This window comes from Lagenorhynchus albirostris, chromosome 3 (assembly GCF_949774975.1).
Source record: "Lagenorhynchus albirostris chromosome 3, mLagAlb1.1, whole genome shotgun sequence".
NCBI lineage: Eukaryota > Metazoa > Chordata > Mammalia > Artiodactyla > Delphinidae > Lagenorhynchus > Lagenorhynchus albirostris.
This window is the reverse complement of record NC_083097.1, coordinates 75,268,903-75,289,218: the sequence shown is the minus strand read 5'-3', so window position 1 is coordinate 75,289,218 and position 20,316 is coordinate 75,268,903. Positions and strand designations below refer to the sequence as shown.

Below are 20,316 nucleotides of genomic sequence, written 5' to 3'. Positions count from 1 at the left end.
TGACTTCTCCATTCCCGTGCCGATTGTGCTAGCACTAAGGTAGCCGATAGCAGACTCTGGCAGACATAAACTGTCTGAGTCTTTCTGTTTTCTTGGTTGTTTTATTGCCTCTTCTGAGATGGACACTGTGTTGTGAGTGATAACATGTGATACAAGGATCTTCACTTAGTATACATCATTACTTTCTTCAAGGTTCTAAGAGCGATCGTAGCAAGGAATTATCACCATCTCCCAGGGTCCTTGCTAGGATGTTGTGGTAGGCAGGATAATGGCCTCCGAAAATGTCCGCATCCTAATCCCTGAAACCTGTGAGTATGTTATTTCACATGGCAAAGGAATTTTGCAGATGTGATTAAAATTAAGGACCTTAAAATGGGGAGATTATCCTGGATTATCTGGGTGAGCCCACTGTAATCACAAGAGTTCTTAAAAGTGGAAGAGAGAGGCAGAAGTGGGAGAGAGGGAGATGTGACTCTGGAAAAATGACCAGAAAGATACAAGGCTTCTTGCTTTGAGATGGAGGAAGGGGGCAGCAAGACAAGGGGGCAGACTCTAGAAGTTGGAAAAGGCAAGGAAATGGATTTTTCCCTTAGGGCCTCCAGAAAGGACTCCTTGATTTTAGCCCATTGAGACCTATGTCAGACTTTTAATACACAAGACTATTAGATAATAAATTAGTGCTTTTTAAAGCCACTAATTCTGTGGTAATGTGTAACTGCAGCAATAGAAAATTTAGGCAAGTATTAAATCCTGTATCCTGAGTAGGTACTTATATATCAATCAACTTGCCTTTGTCCAACTTCACGTTCTGCCTGCCTTGATCCAGCACCTTCAGAATTTAGTCTCCTTGCACTCTGTACTCCCCTTGCTCCTGCCTATCAGTACTGACTAAGCAACTCCTTCCTGTTACACTTTCTCCCTTAAGAGGCCCAGCACTTCCCTGGCTAGGTTATATTGTGACTTAATCCTAATTGTTGGGCTGGGGTCTGCAGTGGACATGAAAGTGGGGTGGAGGAAGCCATGTTGTCTGGTAAAGGCAGCAGCTTCTGTACCATCTCCAAGCATGGGGAGAGCACTAGCTTTTAACTGGGAGACATGGGCTACTTCTGCAGTCCCTGAAGGTTCAGGGTAATCTCGGGACTGAGGTGACCCAGTTGTACCCATCCCATGTTTTAGGTTCCACTCCTGAATCAGGGTATTAACCCCACATTGAAACCTACCAGGGGAGAATCCAGCTTTCCCTGGAGCTCTGCTTCTCTCATAAAAGTACTGGGCCTGGTCCTTAGGTTCTTTGGCCCTCCTGCTGCAGGAGAAGAGAGCCTCTTTATATGCTGCTAAGGAAGCTTTCTGGCTTTCACACTTATTCTTATGCTGATTAATCACTCTATTGCCTTTGGAAATAGCCATCCAATTCCATAGTACTTCTAATGATGTACTTTAAGGTGTCAATACATGTACTTCCTTGTACATTCCTTTCTACCAGTATATACTTCCAGTTCATCACTAGTGAAAGTTTTTAGCAGTTGCACTGTTACTATGTACCAGGGTTTATCAGTGCTCCACCTACTACTGGCATTTTCAGCCAGCTGGTGGATAGGTCATCCAGCTCCAAAATTTCGATTCAATACTTTAGAGTCAACTTTTTCAGACCACTCACTGGAACCAGCTGTCACAGGTCAGTTTCCCTGGGAAGCAGGCTCTGATGCAGAGATTAGCATGTAGAAGATTTGCTGGGGATTATTCTCAGTATAAAAACCTATAAAGAAGTGAAGGCATCACTACTGACCCTCACAGGGTACAAAGATAGTCCTATAGAGTTCCAAAATTCGGGCAAGGAGCCAGGAACTTATTCTCTAGCACTAATCAGTCTTTGGAAGCGGTTTCTCTCCAAGAAGGAAGCATAATCTTGGGCATGGTAGTTCTCTTTCCCTGAAATCAGTGACAGGAAAGAGGGATTTGGGGAATCCTTGGCTGCAAGAGCTGTCAGCCATCAACACTCACAGCAGATGGGAAAATGAGTGCTTCAGTCTTACTGAGGTGGGGTTGGGGTACTGAATGGCATATCACAGTACAGGATTGGGGTACTGAATGGCATATCACAGTCAAACTACAACTATTACTATATGTATTTCTAAATAATATGTTGTTCACTTCAAATTGTTGAACAGCAAACACAGGCCTAATTGTGTAAGGAAAGGAAAATATTGCTAGTATTAGATGAAAGCTCCTAGTAGCAGATAAGCTGAACACATACTTTGGATCACGCTCTGACTTCAGCTTCCCTAAACATTTAAAACAGGCCCCTTATAGGAAACTCAGGAGACAATATAGTCTTAAAAAACATGGCTTTCAACAGTTGGAGCATCTGGCAGAGGAAATAAGCAGAAATATGGTTAAAGGGAGTGTGCTCTTTATATTTACTTTTTTTTTTTTGATATGGACCATTTTTCAAGTCTACTGAGTTTGTTACAATATTGCTTCCGTTTTATGTTTTGGTTTTTTGGCCCGAGGCATATGAGATCTTAGCTCCCCAACCAGGGATTGAACCTGCACCCCCTGCATTGGAAGGTGAAGTCTTAACCACTGGACCGCCAGGGAAGTCCCTGTATTTCCTGTTTCTAAGCTTACCCTGGTCTAAGCTAGGTCCTACAACACTTTTGTGAAGTATAATGAGTGTCCTCAGCTGAATCAGCAACAGAGCATTAACAATACACCGTAATCTCATTAGCAAGAGGTTAGGAAAATCCAGATCCAAATCCAGGTCAGGCTCATTGGGTCATTATGTCTTAAGATGATGATGCATTTGTAGTGGGGGTCATGGTGATGACAGCCTTCAGCATATTTGTGTCTTGAGTCGCATTGCTACCACCTAGTCTGGTTGCCCACTGCATCTGGTGTCCAGCTATCATCCTGACATCTTCCTTCACCATTTTTCTGAAGATTACTTTTTTTACTTTCTTGTGTTATTTCTTCCATTTCCTGTAGTTCATGCCTTCGTCTTTCTTGGTTTATTTCTTATTTTGAAGGCGCACATCTTCCAGTTGTTTCTTCAGAAGAGAGTAATGAGATATACTTTTTTTTGTTTTTGTGTCTTTATGTCTGAAAATATCTTTATCTTACACTTATGTTTGATGATATTTTAGCTGGGTATAGAATTATAAGTTGGGTATTATTTTCCTTTTGAATTTTGAAGACTTTCTTTTATCATCCTGATCCTTCTGTTGTTATTAAAAAGTCCAGAATTGTTCTGAATCCTAATCTTTCATTTTTCTATCTTGAAACTTATAGAATATTCTTATCCTGGGTTCTAAATTTCACAATGATAGACCTTTATTTAGATCTATCCAGCCATTATATTGGGTACTTTGTCAGCTTTTTCAGTTCAACAGCTAATGTTCTGGGAAATTTTGTGTTCATTTCCTCCCTTCTGTTTTTTTGGATAATAAATCTCTTGAACTTATTGTTTGATTTATTACTTTTCTATTTTTTATATCTTTTTGCTTCTAGCAGATTTCTTTAACTTAACCATCTGACTCCTCTATCAGATTTTTCATTTCTGCTATTTTGCATTCAATTTTCTAGAGCTCTTTTTATTTTTTGAATATTCCTTTTAATAGTATCCTGTTCTTGTTTTATGAGTGTACTGTTTTCTCTCATCTCTCTGATAATAATAATAGCAGTGTTTCTGAAATTTTCCTCTTTCTGCAAAGTCTCAGTTTCTTCCAAGTTGCCTTTTTCTATTTATTCTGGTCTTTCCATTTTGTATTATAGGCTGTCTTCATGTGTCTAAGAATGTTTGGCAGTCTGTTCATGTTTATCAGTGGGAATTAAAAAGCTAATTGGAACCTCTGAGTGTATGGGTGAGACATGTGATGTTTGAGCTTCACTATAAGTAATCTGAGTAGTCTGTTGGGAATTTTCCTCCATGCCCACCCCCATCCATCTGTATCTGTTTTTTGTGGGAGGTTTTGGTATTGGAATTTTTTCCAGCTTTATTGAAATATAACTGAGATATAACATTGTACAAGTTTGAGGTATACAATGTAGTGATTTTATATATGTATGTATTACAAAATGATTACCACAATAGGTTAGTTAACACATCTTAGGTTAGTTAACACGCCTATCACCTCACATATTTACACTTTTTTTGTGTAGTGAAAACTTTTGAAATCTACTCTCTTAGCACCTGTCAAATATACAATACAGTAGTGTTAACTATAGTCACCATGCTGTTTCATTGTATCCTCAGAACTTATTTATCTTACAACTGGAAGTTTATACCTTTTGACTACCTTCACCCATTTTCCCACCCCGCTTGCTCCTCACCCTGGCAACCACCAATCTGTTCTCTGTTTCAGAGTTTGTTTTTTTTTTAGATTCCACATATAAGTGAGATCATACAGTATTTGTCTTTCTCTGTCCATCTGTATCTTTAGAAATTTTATTTAACCTGGTTTGATTTTCCAAAGAAGATTCCTCTAGTCTTCTGCCTAGAGACTGAAGGTCTGACTACTTACAATCCGAAAGTTTAGAAGGGATGAAGGCTGGGGAAAGAGAGGGAAGGTAGTTCACTACATTCCATATCAATTTGCATATGGTACTGCTATCCCCGTTTCAAAATCTCTCCTGTCAGAATGTGGAAAGACATTTACCGAGTTGCATGGAATGGAAGAGGGGAAAAGAAATGCTGTCAAACAGTCTTATTTTAGCACATACATCCACACTCCTTCAATCCTGGGGGGTACCTAGAATACCATCTCTGTGCTTTGGAGGATTTTACAGTATAAATGGAATTGGTTTTTAGCTTTACCTGTCGCCATCTTGGGATTTGACTGTCTCAGATATGCTAAATCAGTTACCATTCTTATATCTGCTCATCTTCCAAATGTCATGGTGTTTTCTCCTCCCTTGTCCTCCTAGGCCTTGTGGATTTATGTCTTTGAAAAAAAAAATCTTTTACTGTAGTGTGTATAGGGTATGGGGAGATAATGCTGTCTTAAAAATATGGATGTTTAATCTGCCACTCTAAGCTGGAACTGAGATTGCAAGTATTTACAGCAAGGGTCAACAAACTTTTTCTGACCCTGCTAACCACTGATTCTAACACTATAGTTTTGGCTTTTCTAGAACTTCCTATAAAATGAATCATACAATATGTAGTCTTCTGTGTCTAGCTTCTCTCACTTAGCTTTATTCTTTGTTATGGATGACTGAATGGCAGAAAATTAATAATAGATCTCAAGCCAGGTTCAGTTTAATTCTCATAAGGTGGCAGAGATGATTCAAGGAAAAGGAGGACACATTTAACTTTCAGAAAACCAAGAGCTTCATTTCACAAAGAAAGTTTTTTTCATGTGAACCTGGCCCACAGTGCATGATGTCTACATAAGCAACACTTGTCCCTTTTTTCTTAAAGGCCCTTTGCCATTTGGTTCAGTGCTATATACAGCAACGACCTTGATTATGCCTACAGAGAGCAAAGGATATTAAGGTGTTTTAACACAGCAGTATAAAGTGATTAAGATTACTGATATGGAGTTGGACTACCTAGGCTTGAATTCTGGCTCTGCCATATACTAGCAATTTTCTTGAGTAAGTTCCTTAATCATTTTTTGGCCTGTTTAGCTGATTATGAGGGTAAAAATAGTACTTCATAGGATTGTCAGAATTAAATGAGTTAATACCTGTGAAGTATTTAGATCCGTGCCTGCCTCCATATGTGCTATAAAAGCATTTTTATGATTGTATTGTAGATTGCACTAAGAGAGGAGAGCCTAAATTTTTTTAAAGTGAGTAGGATCATCAGTGTTTACTTTGTCAGAAGTGCTCTGGAGCATGGTTTTGGAATCTAAGAATCCTACCAGCTCTTATCTTCCTTTCATTCCAGGTTATACCTATTTTGTGGCAATTATGGCCCAATCACAAAGCATTTGGCACCATTTCTATAAATAATAGGTTATAATTAATTGATTATCCATTTTTCCCCTAAATTCGTTGGTTAATTGTTGTTTGAACTTTATATTCAAATGCATAAAAAGACAAAGTTTAACTTTCACACATATCATTTAAAAGAATAGGTAGTATAGCGTAGAAGTTCAGATGCTAGAACCAGACAGACTAGTTTGTAATCTGGCAAGTTGTATGACCTTGAACAAAATAATTAATCTCTGTAAACTGGGATATTTAGAGTGTCATAAAGTCATTGTAAAGATTAAATGAGAGAAAGCATATAGCCAGTTCAAGTGGTTACCATCCTAGGCAAGATATGGTGATAGCTTGGGCTGAGATAGTAAGAGTGGAAATTGAGAGAAGCTTATGGATTCTAGAAATATTTTTTGGAGGATAAATTAAGTTGGATCAATAAGAGAGACAGAGGAGGAGGAAGATGTCAGGGATGACTTCCAGATTTTTGGCATGAACAACTGGGATAGTGGAGGTACCACTTGACAAGATGAGAAAGGCTAAAGGAAGAACAGATAATAGGATTTGGGAAACCGATACAGAGTTTACTTTTGGACACGTTAAGCTTGAAAATCTGTGAAATTGAAATGTGTTTGATATGGTTCTGTATACCGGTCCTTTGTCAGTTATGATCATTATGAATGTCTTCTATTTATAGTTTATTAAATATAGCCATATTGACAAGTAAGGTAGCCTTGAATCTGTCTCTAAGATTGATGGCCGTCTATAATATCTTGACGCCTAAAAGGTAGGAAAAAAATGGATAGTTTTAAAATAGCTCAAACTTATATTTCTTTTGTTTGTTTTCATTATGTTTAAGGTTGAATTGTATGAAATTGCTATTTTTAAGGTCAAAAATGTCTAATATTGGTAACTTCATATGGTTCTGTTTAATATTTAAAGACCATATAATGGTCCTTTATTTTTGAAGATGTTTTTGCTAGATGTATGCTGTAACATCAGTTTTTATGCATTCATATGTTCTCCTAGTCCTTTAATCATCATTAAACACAAAGACCTATACTTTTTAAAAGATAACACATTTAAAATATGACAAAATGAAGATAAATTTTTAATCCAAAGTATTTAACTGGATTAAAATAAAATTATATTCCATATGACATTACAAAATATATTTTACACATAACTGTTCTTATAAATGTTTTGTTCTGTACTAATGTACAATTTATACTCTTCATGTACAAAGGAGTTGAATAACAGAATCATCTAAAAGTTTAAAGCTAAACCATATGATTTTCTTGTGTGTGCCTTTCTGGATTAGGGTCATATGCTATTTGTGTTTCATTTCTTCTGAAAGCATACCCTACTGACCAATTCCTAAAAGTATAAATTTTCTTTTATCTTGTACTTGTGGATTGGTTGGGTGCAAGAAGGTAACTTACATTTTTGCATCCTCATAAATCCCTCTGACTTGGATATCTGCCTCCCATTTGGATTTCATTTAGCCATATTTTACCTAATGAGGTTTTAGCATCTTAAAAGAAACAACTTTGATTTGTAGATTTTGTCATAAAAAATTGTGGATTTTATATTAGTGTTCTTTCTCCAGCTGATGCCTCCAGTGTAAGTAGCAAATCAGTGATAGAACTAAGGGCAGCTGGTGAGAGAGAGAGAGAGAGAGAGAGAGAGAGAGAGAGAGAGAGAGAGAGTGAGAGAGACAGAGAGAGAGTGTGTGTGTGTGTGTGTGTGTGTGTGTGTGTGTGTGTGTGTGTGATATATGTGACACAGCCGGAGTTAATGACATAGGTATGTGCTGGTTTAAAGTAAAAAATGCTAGACTTTATTATTCATAAAGAAACTTTCTTAGTAGATATGCTTACCATTGTAATCACAGAAAGACTTATATAAAGTAAAACAAAATAATCTTGAAGTTTTGATTTTAAAATTGGACATTTGAAAAACCCTGAAATTCATTCAATTTTCATTTTACTTTTCCTAAAATCAGTTATAAGTTTAAAATATATATTATAGGAGAACTCATTTTATAACTTCGTAGCAACAGGTTAGCTGAAGAAAAATCTGTCAGGTTTGGCAGTGGTTCAGAAAATATGTGAACCTGTCACTGTAAGCAGTCTCAAAGGGCGAAATGCTTTACAGGAGCTAATTAACCTTAGAAAATAATTACACAAATATGCAAATGTTGTTTAGATAATTCCATGTGTTATCAGCTCAGGTATTCCATCATAAATGCAGACCTTGCAATGCCTAGGTAGTAGAATCTGGCATAGTTGATAAGGCTTTGGTTACTGTATCACTTCTGTTTGGCATTTAACAATTAATGATGCCAAGAGTACATCAGGAAATTCAGCCTGTACTCTGAATACTACTGAGCTCCACGGTGTAAATATTCTATGCATTCTGCCACTAGCAAGTTCTAATTAATCGATTTACTTTTGTCTTCATGCACTTTGTATATTTGCATATTTTAAAATCATCCAGCTTGAAGTTACTCAATACAAAATGCACTCTGATGTGAAATTCATGGAGAAACCTGTAAAGTAGATTTAGTATGTTTGCATTTCTGTAATTGAGGCATATTATAAAGTCTTTCCTCTTGAAATCTGTTTAGTTTCAAAAGACACTGCTGGTAGTATACACTCTGTGGATTCTGGTTTATAAATATATAATGATTGTGGACACAGTGTGGGCTGTGGGTTGGAATGACACAGATGCGCCTTGGAACAGCACCATCTCATTTATAAAATGGGGTTTTAGTAATGTAATATGTCAGAAATATATATTAAAAACTACTCTAAGTTAATTAATTCCTGTGCTACCATTATTGGGCTTAACTGTTGCAGGAAGCAGCAAATTTTTGGCAGAATTTGTTGCATCTTATAATGATGAGGATCTGGCTTTCCTAACTAAACATTTGAATAGAAAAAAGCCATACATTTGTGAAAGCCTTGGGAAATAGTCACATAAGAAAGCCAGGTTTTTTATAGCTAAGGTTTATCTCCTTTATCACCTGTTTTTAAAAATAATACTTTGAGTTAAACTATTCCTTAATTATAGTCCTTCAAATACGGAATTCATGTAGCATCATTAACTTTCTTTTGACGATTCAGGATCACGATTGTTCCTGTCAGTTATCGTGCTTTAAATGCAGCACTGTCCTTAAGTTGCTCAGTGACAATGCTGGTAGTCCCAGACTCCTTGCGCTATATGTGCTCTTCCAGTGTTTGTGGGTTTTCTGTTTTTTCAGCTATCACTTTTTACTCTTACACCTGTTTGAAACAACCCCTTTGATTTGCCACTTGTAAACATGCAGTGGGTTCGGCACAGATGTTAGAATTTGTTAGATATGAAGATGTAAAGATCCCACTCAGATGCTGATTCCCTCTTAGAAGCCAGCAGTAGTTATTCAGTAGGATTTCTGATTTTTTCGTTGTTGTTTTCTTATTTTATTATAAAGAGCATTCACTTTGTACTAATTTTGGAAAGTTCAGAAAGGTCTAAAGGAACTAAAAATAGAAAATATTCATAATCCCACCATCCATAAGCAGCTGCTTTTAATATTTTTATTTGATTCTTCCTAGTCTTTTTCAAGCCTTTTTTCATAGTGAAAATTATACCACCTATAAAATTAGATGAACTGCATGTATTACTTCATAAGCTCACTGAATACTATAGCTACTTAGATAAACTGTAATTTACTTAAATATTTATTTTTGCATTATTGGACATTTAGGCGTTATCCAGTTATTTGCTTCTATAAATGAGATAATGATAAACGTCTCTGAACGTCAGTCATTTGCCACTTTCCAGATTATTAGAAGCTAGATTCCTGAAATGGAGTTTGAATATTCCTTTGTCTTGGTTTTTGCAGTGCATCTCATGGTACTTTGTCAACAGTGTCATTGCCAATAGTACTAGCATTGTTAGTCGTTTATTAAATGCCTATAGCATGCCTTCTGTTTATAGCTTGAATCCAAAAGAGAATCTACCTTCAAATTGCTTATATCCTAGAAGGAAGAAGTGACATGGCATATTAGATAAATAGCAGGATAGAGAAGAACCAATGAAATAGTACAGGATTCAATTTAAGCTACCATGGCTAATAGTAGAACTGACATGTAAACTTGATCCAACAATATTTTACAGTAGTTTTTGTCAGGATAATAATACATGTAAATAGATTAAATACTTTCCATATATTGCTTGTAAGATGCTGTGGGTCAAAGGTTAGCAAAACTCCTTCCCCTTCTGTATGAGAATCTGACCTTCAGTTAACTTTCTAGCTCTATGTCCCTGGAAGCCTGATAAGGTGGTGTCTTAAGTTAGGTTTCCCAGGTAACAGATTCTGAAGTTGCATGTAAGAAGTTTGTTGGGGGATTCTCTTGGGATCAGCACCTGTAGGAGAGCAAAACAATAGATTTTGGTCCAAGGAGTTGAACTTCAATATAGTCACAGCAAAGGCCTCATCTAACTCCTTGGTGATCTCTGGATCTGGGATGGCTTTTCAGAGATGTCCTGCCTTGAGGCAAGAGATAGGTCCTTTATAGATCCACATCATCTCAACCAGACATTGGATGTAAATTGCCCCAGAGGTGGGATTGTAACTTTAGTGAAGATAGCTTTATTTGGCTGAGGGCAATTCCTAGAGAGTACCTCAGTTAAAGCTATCCGCTGCCCAGTGTGCCACTTGCACGCTCAGGAAATGAGTGCCTCTAACTAAAGGAGGCTCTGGGAAACATACCATGGCATCCACTCTAAGTGGTTGGTTGCTGGGCAACACTGCCTATGGTAGAAAATGACCCCTGGTTGGTAAACTGCATCTGGATTAGAAGGAATTATAATGGACTATAAATATCATAATTTTGATCTTCCCTGAGGGTAGTAACTCTTGTAATTGGGCAAGTCCCTTGCAGGCAAGGACCCTGGAAGCCATGCCTATGGAGTTGTTGCAAGAGGTATTGGCTTCTGTAGGTTATAAGACTTTTAAGGCAGGATAACTCCTGTATCTGCCCGAGGTGAGTCCGATTCCCTCACTCCTGAGCTAACACCCCATGGGCCAAAGAGTAACTCCCACAAGGTTCTGTGTTGTGTCTGCTATGGGAACTGCTGTGAGGCTACCATTAAAAGGAATGCCTGCTGCTGCCCTGATGGCAAACTGTGATTCCTACCCTGGATCTTTTTGGGTCAATGTGTGTCAAGTGTGGCCTAGAATAATCTTGTATAATGGTTTAGTTGTGCCTATGGATAACCCCCTAAGTAGGTGTTAAAGACATTTTTTTTTTCAATTGAGTCTGTCTTTTTAGAACATTAGGTTTTAAAATCTAAAACTAAAGAATAATTTGATGACCTTACAGTCAGGCTGAAAATATTTAAGTACTTGGGGCACATGGATACTTGAGATTTCTTTTTCCTGCTGCTCATAGACCATTTTAACAGATATCGCCATAGACTGTGGAAGAAAAGACTCAGCTATAATACTAATCTCTGAAAACACTAGTCTTTATATGTGAACAGGGGAAAGAACTGTTAGTTCTTAGCTCTTCTTTAGTCATAGATGGGACATTTGGGCCTGGTTGGCAGTTTCCCTTATATATCAAAGCTTTGCTGATTTTTCCTCTGAAATTACTTATTCCATCCCTTCCTTTCCATTCACTCTGCCATCCCCCGAAGTAGTGGGAGAGTCTGTTACTTCTGAACTGCTCCCTTGGAAGTGTTCTCACCTTTAGGTTTTGCTTAGTCTGAGCTGCATTACCCATGAGATCCCAGACTGGATTTCATGATAGCAGTTTTGTCTAGGATTTTCAGCTATTCATGTGTAATCCAGATTTTCCCTGGAGCATGAATAAGATCTCTGGAAGTAGTAAGAAGGAAGGCTGGAAAGATGGGTTTAGAGATGTTGGCTAAAGAGTTCCTGTTATTTATTTTGTAGGCAGTGGCAACCATTTCAGTAAATGACCTTTCAGGCAGGAGAGTGAGTTGATCAGAGCCAGGCTTCAGCAAGATTAAGGTGGCAACAAAGTAAAGGGAGAGACTAAAAGAAATGAGACTAGTTAAGAATCCATTGTAGGAGGACTCAAAATGAGGTGGGAATGAGAGGGATGGGACAGATAGGCTCTCAACAGTATAAAGGAAGAATTAGTGACTGTGAGAAGAAAGCAAGCAGGACTTCGCTGAGGTCAGGTAGTGTGAATTTATAACAGACCCATTGGACTTGGTGTCAGGACAGTCCATCAGGAATAGAGAAAGTAATACTCCTCATACACTAATGCCTCTCCTCTCTTTATGTATTAACACCCTTATGAAATTGCAAACACATTGAAGGCCAGGATCATGGCTTAGCTCTTATCATCCTTACATTTCCACTTCCAGCGCAGAGCCTAGGGGGACAGAGTAATCTAATCTCCTATGTGTTTTTATTCTGTCCATATATAGAAGAATATTTAGGACCATCACAGATATTTCACGTTGTTAGTTCTGCCAACTATCAGCAGATAGAAGCTTTGTTATCTCTATTCCTGTTTTGTTTTTACATTTCATTGTGAGATATAACTAGGGAGACCAGGTATCTGGGTTTTCTCTAGACAGTCCCAGTTTAGACCTGTTCTCCAAGCACAATTACTAACATTACCTTTCTTCACTCTCAAAGGTTTGTAGAATAAATTCTATGGTCCCTTTATATATATGTACAGAAAAGTGCTAAGTATGTGTTAGTCAGTTTAACTATAGCTATGAAGAACACACTTGTGGGGCTTCCCTGGTGGCGCAGTGGTTGAGAGTCCGCCTGCCGATGCAGGGGACACGGGTTCGTGCCCCGGTCCGGGAAGATCCCACATGCTGCGGAGCGGCTGGGCCCGTGAGCCATGGCCGCTGAGCCTGTGTGTCCAGAGCCTGTGCCCCGCAACGGGAGAGGCCACAGCAGTGAGGCCCGTGTACCGCAAAACAAACAAACAAAAAAAGAACACACTTGTGTAACTGCTACCCCAGTCAAGAAATGAAACATTGCCAGCCACTAGAAGTCTATTTCCCAATCACAACTCTATCTCTCTTCCTTAGAGTTAACCACTATCCTGCTTTTGATGATAACTATTTTCCTACTTTTTATACTAATGAAAGCTAAATTACTAAAGCCAAAAATGCCTGCAAAGATTTCCTTCCAATTATGATTCTTCTATTTATTTTACATACTTTAGGTGTGGGTAATTTCGTATTTATGTTACTAATAGATATCTTTGAAAGTATATTTGTATTTTAGTATATGACTACAAGGTTGTAAGTAATCATTTCTGAAGATACATGTTGTGTTTTTGTTATTTATTTATTACCCTGTGATTTAATGAAGAAGACACAGCTCTTGGCCTCAGGAATTTGATTAACAAGCAATTACAATACAAACTATTCAGTGCAATAATGGGAACATGTACAAGATGTGGCTGTAGGACATTACCTAGCCTTGGGGATGAGAGGGAAAACTTTCACTAGAAGGTGATGTTTTATTTGAGTTCTGAAGACAAGTAGGAATTATGCAGGTAAAGGTGGTGGGTGAATTAAAGGCAGAACACTTGGGTCACTTTCCAAACAACAATAACAAAAACAGCCCAGAAATAAGAAAAGTATGGCACAGTTAGGTTACTATAAGTTGTTCCCTGCAGTTGGAACACAGAGAGTGTTCTGTGTGGTCTCTCATGGTTGGAGAAGTATATCTTTTGGGTCATTGTATTTTGCACATACATTTCGAGGCAGAAGCCAGATCATGTAAGGCCTTAGTGTCATTCTGAGTTTGAACTTGGTCCTGAGGGCAATAAAAACACTTCAAAGAGTTCTAAGCAGTGAGTGAGCAACATGGCAACATGACCATATTTGCATTTTTGAAAGGTTATTCTTACTACGGAATTAGAGAGAGTATTTAAATGGGCAATCCTAGAGGCAGGGAAACTTGGACTGTAGACTGTTGCAGTCATCCACTTGTGAAAGGATGGGCTTGAGCTAAGCCAGAGGAAATGAGAAGGGAGAGAAGTAGATGGCTTTAAGAGACAGTTGGGGACAGAATCAACAGGTTTTTAATGATTGATTTTATGTGGAGTTTGAGGGAGAGGGAAATAAAAGATGATGCTCAGATTTCAGCAGGAGGTGGGGAGCAAAGACAGTGACACAGGTTTGGAGAGGAAATTATTAGCAAGGTGTTGAATTGGTTGAGTTTGAAGTATCTGTGAGGCATTCAAAAGGAAATGACCTTGGGTCTGGAGCTCTGGAGAGAAATTCAGGGTGGAGATAGTCATTAGGGAACAACAGCTTTTAGGTGGTAAGTGAAGCCATTCATATGGACCCTAATATGATATTTAAAAATTTCTGAGATGGAAAATGTGAATAAATTGTGTTCATTGTCTAGTACCATGACATTCTTAGGGAATTAGTCTTTTGGTGTTAAAGCTTCCAAGAAATATTCACACAAAACATTTTCACGATCTGTTTTAGTTTTTATCAGTTTGGGTTTTTTTAGCTCTTTGGTTGGTTGTTTTTTCTTTTTCTTCCTTTTTCACATTATCCGAGTTTTAATCACAAAATGTGCCAACTATAGCAATAAACACAATAAAATGAAGTTGTTATAGAACTTTTGGAACTAAAGCAACATTCATACATTTATTAGGGATTAGCAAATTAGGAGAAGTATAAAAGGTCCCAGGTTTATATGTTTAGATTTCTTCCAGTTCTAGAAATAAAATATGTATGGAAAAGTCTTTTAGGAAAAAGGTGTATTTTTAAAATAATATAAATTGAAAATATTTGTTAATTTTTTAAATTAAATTTTTTAAATTAAATTTATTAATTTAATTTAAATTTGTTAATTTGTTAAAATTTGTTAATTTAAAACAAATTTAAAAAATTTTAATTAATTTAAAAAAAAATTAATTTTAAAAAAATTAATTTAAAAAGTTAATTTAAAAAAAATTTAAAACAAATTTAAATTTGTTAATTTGTTAAAATTTGTTAATTTTCTGCTTATTTTCAGTTTACAGAGGTACTTACAACTTTATAAATCAAATAATTTAGCTGTATGTATACTATAAGTATTTTCAGGTATACATATAGAAATGTATCTGATTTTTCTTAGTGTTACACTGTTTTATCATAAGACCACTATAACTTTCTGCTATGCAATTCTAATGTACTTAGATATATTTTAATATCTCAGATATGCCCAGAATGAGCAATTTCCCCTCAAAAATGTACTTATTTAAAATACTTTCTTTCAGAATATTATAGTAGCACTTAAGTTTAGCAGTAATTTACTAATGGTTTAATACTAATTTATTCCCTAATTTGGATCTTCAATGTAGTTTTTTTGTATTGTTATTATTTGGAATGAGCTATAACCATCTTAGTTCTTGTGCTATGTAAGCAAGCATATAATTTAATTTTTGATTACTATGATAATAATTAGATACAGTATGATATATATTACATTTGTTTTACTTATAGGAAAATGGTTCTCCTGAAGAACATGCAGTCTATGTGTGGGACCATTTCATAGCCCAATCTGCAGCTGAGAATGTATTTTTTGTTGCTCATAGCTATGGAGGACTTGCTTTTGTTGAACTGGTAAGTGCATATTTAACTCTTGCTAATTTCCAAACTCCTTACAGATTTATCCCCTCCACTCCCTTTTTCGTGGTGTCATTACTTTAAATTATTTTATAAAGGATGAAAATTATGTATTTTGAGTAAATAATTTTATGATGTTTAAAAAGAGTATATTTCTTTATTGTGGTAGAACTTTTCAGTGCTAACCAGAAAGCTTTTTGCCTGTTCCTTATTTATGTATTACCTTTTTTTTTAACATCTTTATTGGAGTATAATTGCTTTACAATGGTGTGTTAGTTTCTGCTGTATAACAAAGTGAATCAGCTATATATATACATATATCCCCATATCTACTCCCTCTTGCATCTCCCTCCCACCCTCCCTATCCCACCCCTCTAGGTGGTCACAAAGCACCGAGCTGATCTCCCTGTGCTTTGTGGCTGCTTCCCACTATACATATTACTTTTTAACTTCTACATTATAGCCCCACTTTCCATACATTTTATATTTGTGATTCGTGTTTTAATGGGTACATCGTTGAAGCATTATTATCTGTAAAGTGTTTAAAATTTCAGTAGACCCTTTAACTGACAAAACTGCTATCTCTTCAAGTTAGTACTTGATCAGAATCCATGTAATTAGTATTAAAACTATTAGAAAGCTCCCATTAATCTAAGTGGGACTCAATGCTTGGTCTTAAAAATCTTTGCATTTCAAAATAATCTGATTCCTAGGGTGAAGATTATGTGTACATAGTGGAAAAATTATCAAGATTTCTAAATTTGGTCAGTATTATATGCAGTATTGCAGTTAGCACACTTTGTGCAGGTATGAATGATTAATGATATATAATCAGTCCTAAAAATATGCTCCATGTCCATTACCCCTTATGTCACAGGAAGGTACCAGTGCTCTAATAAAATGGTTAATTTGATAAAAGTGCATTTGATAATTTTAAATCCAAATGGCCTAAAGTGGACATTAAAAGCCGGCGCAGCATTGGTTGTCTAATTTTTATGTTTCTAAACTTTGCTGTGTATTTCTCTTCATCATGGAAATTAAATATATTTCCATGGTCTTTTCAACTTTCCCACACCTTATTGCTTACCCACATGATTTAGGTATAAAACTAGCGGTGACACCGGAGAACACTTTAGCTGACCTAAATTTACAAATACTGTGCTCTCTTAAGATCAGTAAATAAATCATTTATTTCTTAAATTGATTTCACTTTTTTTGAAATTATATTCAAGTACTTTTAACTGCTGAATTTATTTATTTTAATACATAATGGGTATCTTAAGATAGCTCTCTAACATACAAGTATGACGTCCTTTTTAAAATGTGAATGTTGCTTTTCAAATAGTTTAACCATACAGATATAGATGTATACAAACACACACGTATATAGCTGATATATATGTACCTTATGTTTTCTTTCTGTAAGCATTAAATTACATAAAACATGAAATTTCATGACTTACAGAATAGCTTAAAATATGTCTGAAGGCCTGTAAGACTTCAAATTTCAGATTTCTGTAAAACATAAATTTCCACATTTTTACCTTAAGACAGTTAACGAAAACCTTTTGTACATCAAATTTGGAATTTAAGTGAATTTTGGACAGTTTTAGAAATGAATTTAAGATGCCAGAGTAACAGATGACCAGTGTGTCAGTCTTATTTTGCCTGTCCTTCTTGTCACACACTGGTGGATATTTCTGCACTTTTGTTCCACTTTAATATAAAGCACACAGATGTTTCAGAACAAGACTTGACTTCTGACCTTGAGGCTATTAGGGTCAGGGTCCTCAGGGCCTGTGAAATTATCACAAGCTGAGCTAAAGTTTTTCTCCATCACAGGAAGTAACCAGTAAGTAAGAAGTTAAAAAGGAGCTTTGTCAGAGAGACAAGATGGTCTCAGTAAGGGTCAGCTTCTGTAGTCTGCTATCTCTGCAGGAGGTGCATGCATGGGAGGAGGAATATAATATAACCACTGGCACATCACATATCTGACAGGCAACACCAGGACTGAGAAGTCTATTTAACGTAATATACCTTGTTTAGGTTTTAAAATATTAATGGCGATTATCTCAACTTCGTATATTTGCTACTTTTTGTCAAGTAACTTTGATAGGGGTATGTAAAGAGGGTGTATAGATGGTGGAAGCTGAAGAAAAAGTAGTTTATGACCTATTGAAAAAAATTTCTCTAAATAAATAACATTGTACACTAAGTTTTACATAAATTTTTGACAATGCTTGATTAATATATTTAAGACCATTGTGTTTCTACTTAGTTTCAAGGATTTTTGAAAGATAGCATTGATAAACAACAAAAAAAAATTGAAATATGTTTAAACCTTTTGTTTTTACCTAAAGCTGAATAATATTCTTTCCTATTCTCCCCATTATTCTTAGAGGAAAACTCATGGTGTTTAAAATGTTGACAAATATTCTCTCAGCATTTCTCAACATATGTGTATTATATGAAATTGTTTTACATGGATTAAAATATTTAATATTAACTTTACAAGGAAGTGAGTTGTGGACATCTTAAATTACGGTTTAGTTTTTTATCTCAATAGTACATAATGCACATCAGACATGAAATCTTTTGGATTTCAGTAAAGTTTAACTTTTTAAAAATTATCATAAAATTTTCCTCCTGATTCAAGACTCTACACACACAAACACACACACACACAAACCCCTTATAGATGGAACAGCGCTAGTTTGTAGCATTATGTTTGAATGCATGGAGATTGTTCTTCTACCATCCTCATTCAAGTTCACATTCCTTTTTAGGTCATGAATTTTAAGAAAATTTATTTTAGATGTGAACTGTGTGACTAGTACATTTTCAATATTACGTGTAATTACTTGTAGTGCTTATTGTTTAAAAACAGGTACCAGTCAGGACCCATGCTAAAATGTATCTTGCCATTTATTAAGTTAAAATTACGTATAATTGGAGTTTAAAATTAAGGTACTACTAATAGAAATCTGAAAAATTACTTTTAAATTTAGAGCACAAAATAGTTGTGGAGCTTTTGTATTTTGCTAATTGTTGTTTTTGAAAACTGAGAACATAATTTATTATTATATCCTATTTTGAAGTGCTAAAATTTGCCTGAAGAATACAAGAGGTAGTTAAAAGATTTATTTTCAAAACCAGTGTTCAGTTATGGTAGTAAATATTGGAATTTGATCAGGCCTAACCTCATAAAACAGTATACAGTTGACTATAATAATGAGAAAAGTCATACTAAAAATATGCTTTTCACTGCTTTCATTCCCATTATATGGTAACAACTCACGTTTCTAATTCTCTAAACTTTCTGTAATCCTAGTAAAAATAGATGCTGTTAAGACAGCTCTGGTAACAATCCTAGCATTCAGTCATTAAAGCAAAAGGGAAGAACTATTTATTTTATGAATTGATAATGAATTTTAAAAGTAACATACCTACTCTATGCTATCTCTTCTGTGTATTTAAAAATAATGCCAATATATAATGCTACCATTATTAAAACATCATTTTCGAAGCTTTAAATTTCTAAGAAATTCTATTTTATATGTGGTAGATAGAATTAGTAGTCATAATCAACAGTCATTTACCAAATTCATTTAGAAAAACATCTACAACTAGTGCAGCTTGCTTTTGCCTTATATTAGTGGTTAAAAATTTAAACTCATTTGTTAGAAATTAGCTGTCAAAAAACAATGCAGTTTTTAAGCTTTTTCATAGTCTCTTTCACCGCCATTTTATGAAGTGATTCCATTGCTTCCATACTTGGTCATTTCAGAGTGCTTTGCTCTTGTCATTGTAGATGATGGTTAGTTTGACAAAATCAAGCAAGCTTAAAATTTTCTTTTATTTGCAAATGAGTTAGCTTCCTTGTCAATGCCCAGTTTCCAATCTTAACTCACCTTACCTTCCCTGTTTGCAGTGCTCTGTACATCAATTTGCATTCAGATTTCTTTCCTTAGTCAAAGTGAGATTGTTGATATTTCTTTTAGAACACATTAGACAATTTTAGCAAATATATCATCTCAGCTGATATAAAATTAGTATTTTTCATATTACTTTTATTTTCTTTTCCATGTTATCAGTGGTATGTTCTCAGCCGCCATCAAAAACATCTCTTAGAAATGTGTGAAAACTGCACCTTTTGAAAGTGTATCTCTACCCACTTTTGATTTTGGTTTCTCCATGCTTGTCAGCACTTGATTGGCACCTCACTTGCATGTGAATTAAGGAATGAAGGGAACTCTATTTTCCTGCCATTGTTCCATGCTGGGCTCTCTAGCCTCCAGGCAGCCTAAGCTGACCTTCAGTAGCTGATAGAGGACTATTTTTTGGACTTAGCTGTGTGAGGACACTCAACCTCAGTCTACTCTAAGTTGATCTTTTAAAATTGCCTAGAGCATGATTTGGGTTTACACTGAAAAGAAAATGGAATGGGACTAAAAGAATTAGTTTTTACCTTTAGTGACATGAGTTAACTATGACCTTAAAGAAACATCATTTACATTTTGTCTACAAAGAACAAAGCAAATTGGATAGTAGCATATCTACTTAATGTGATCAATGCTAAAAAATGGGCTGCTGGGAATGAAGAATTGAGGAGAGGTAGAATAAGGGCAGATAAACAAAGAAAAATTGATCCATTAGAGTATCAAAACAATTCAGGCCAAAAACACTTCTTACAAACCTACTTTAAAATGTAAGTAATTCAGTAAAAATAAGTCACCATTTGTAATATAACTTGAACTTCTGAGTTGGCTGCCT

At 35.7% G+C, this 20,316-nt stretch overlaps 1 protein-coding gene across 6 annotated transcripts in view; it reads left to right on the top strand.

The window, feature by feature from the left end:
- ARB2A (ARB2 cotranscriptional regulator A) overlaps window positions 1–20,316 on the top strand; it is a 428,163-nt gene that overhangs the window by 220,238 nt on the left and 187,609 nt on the right. For all 6 annotated transcript variants that reach the window (XM_060143277.1, XM_060143278.1, XM_060143273.1 and 3 more), the window contains one exon: window positions 15,421–15,540. In XM_060143277.1, coding sequence (XP_059999260.1) covers window positions 15,421–15,540 — 120 coding nt within the window. The remainder of the gene's footprint in view (window positions 1–15,420; window positions 15,541–20,316) is intronic.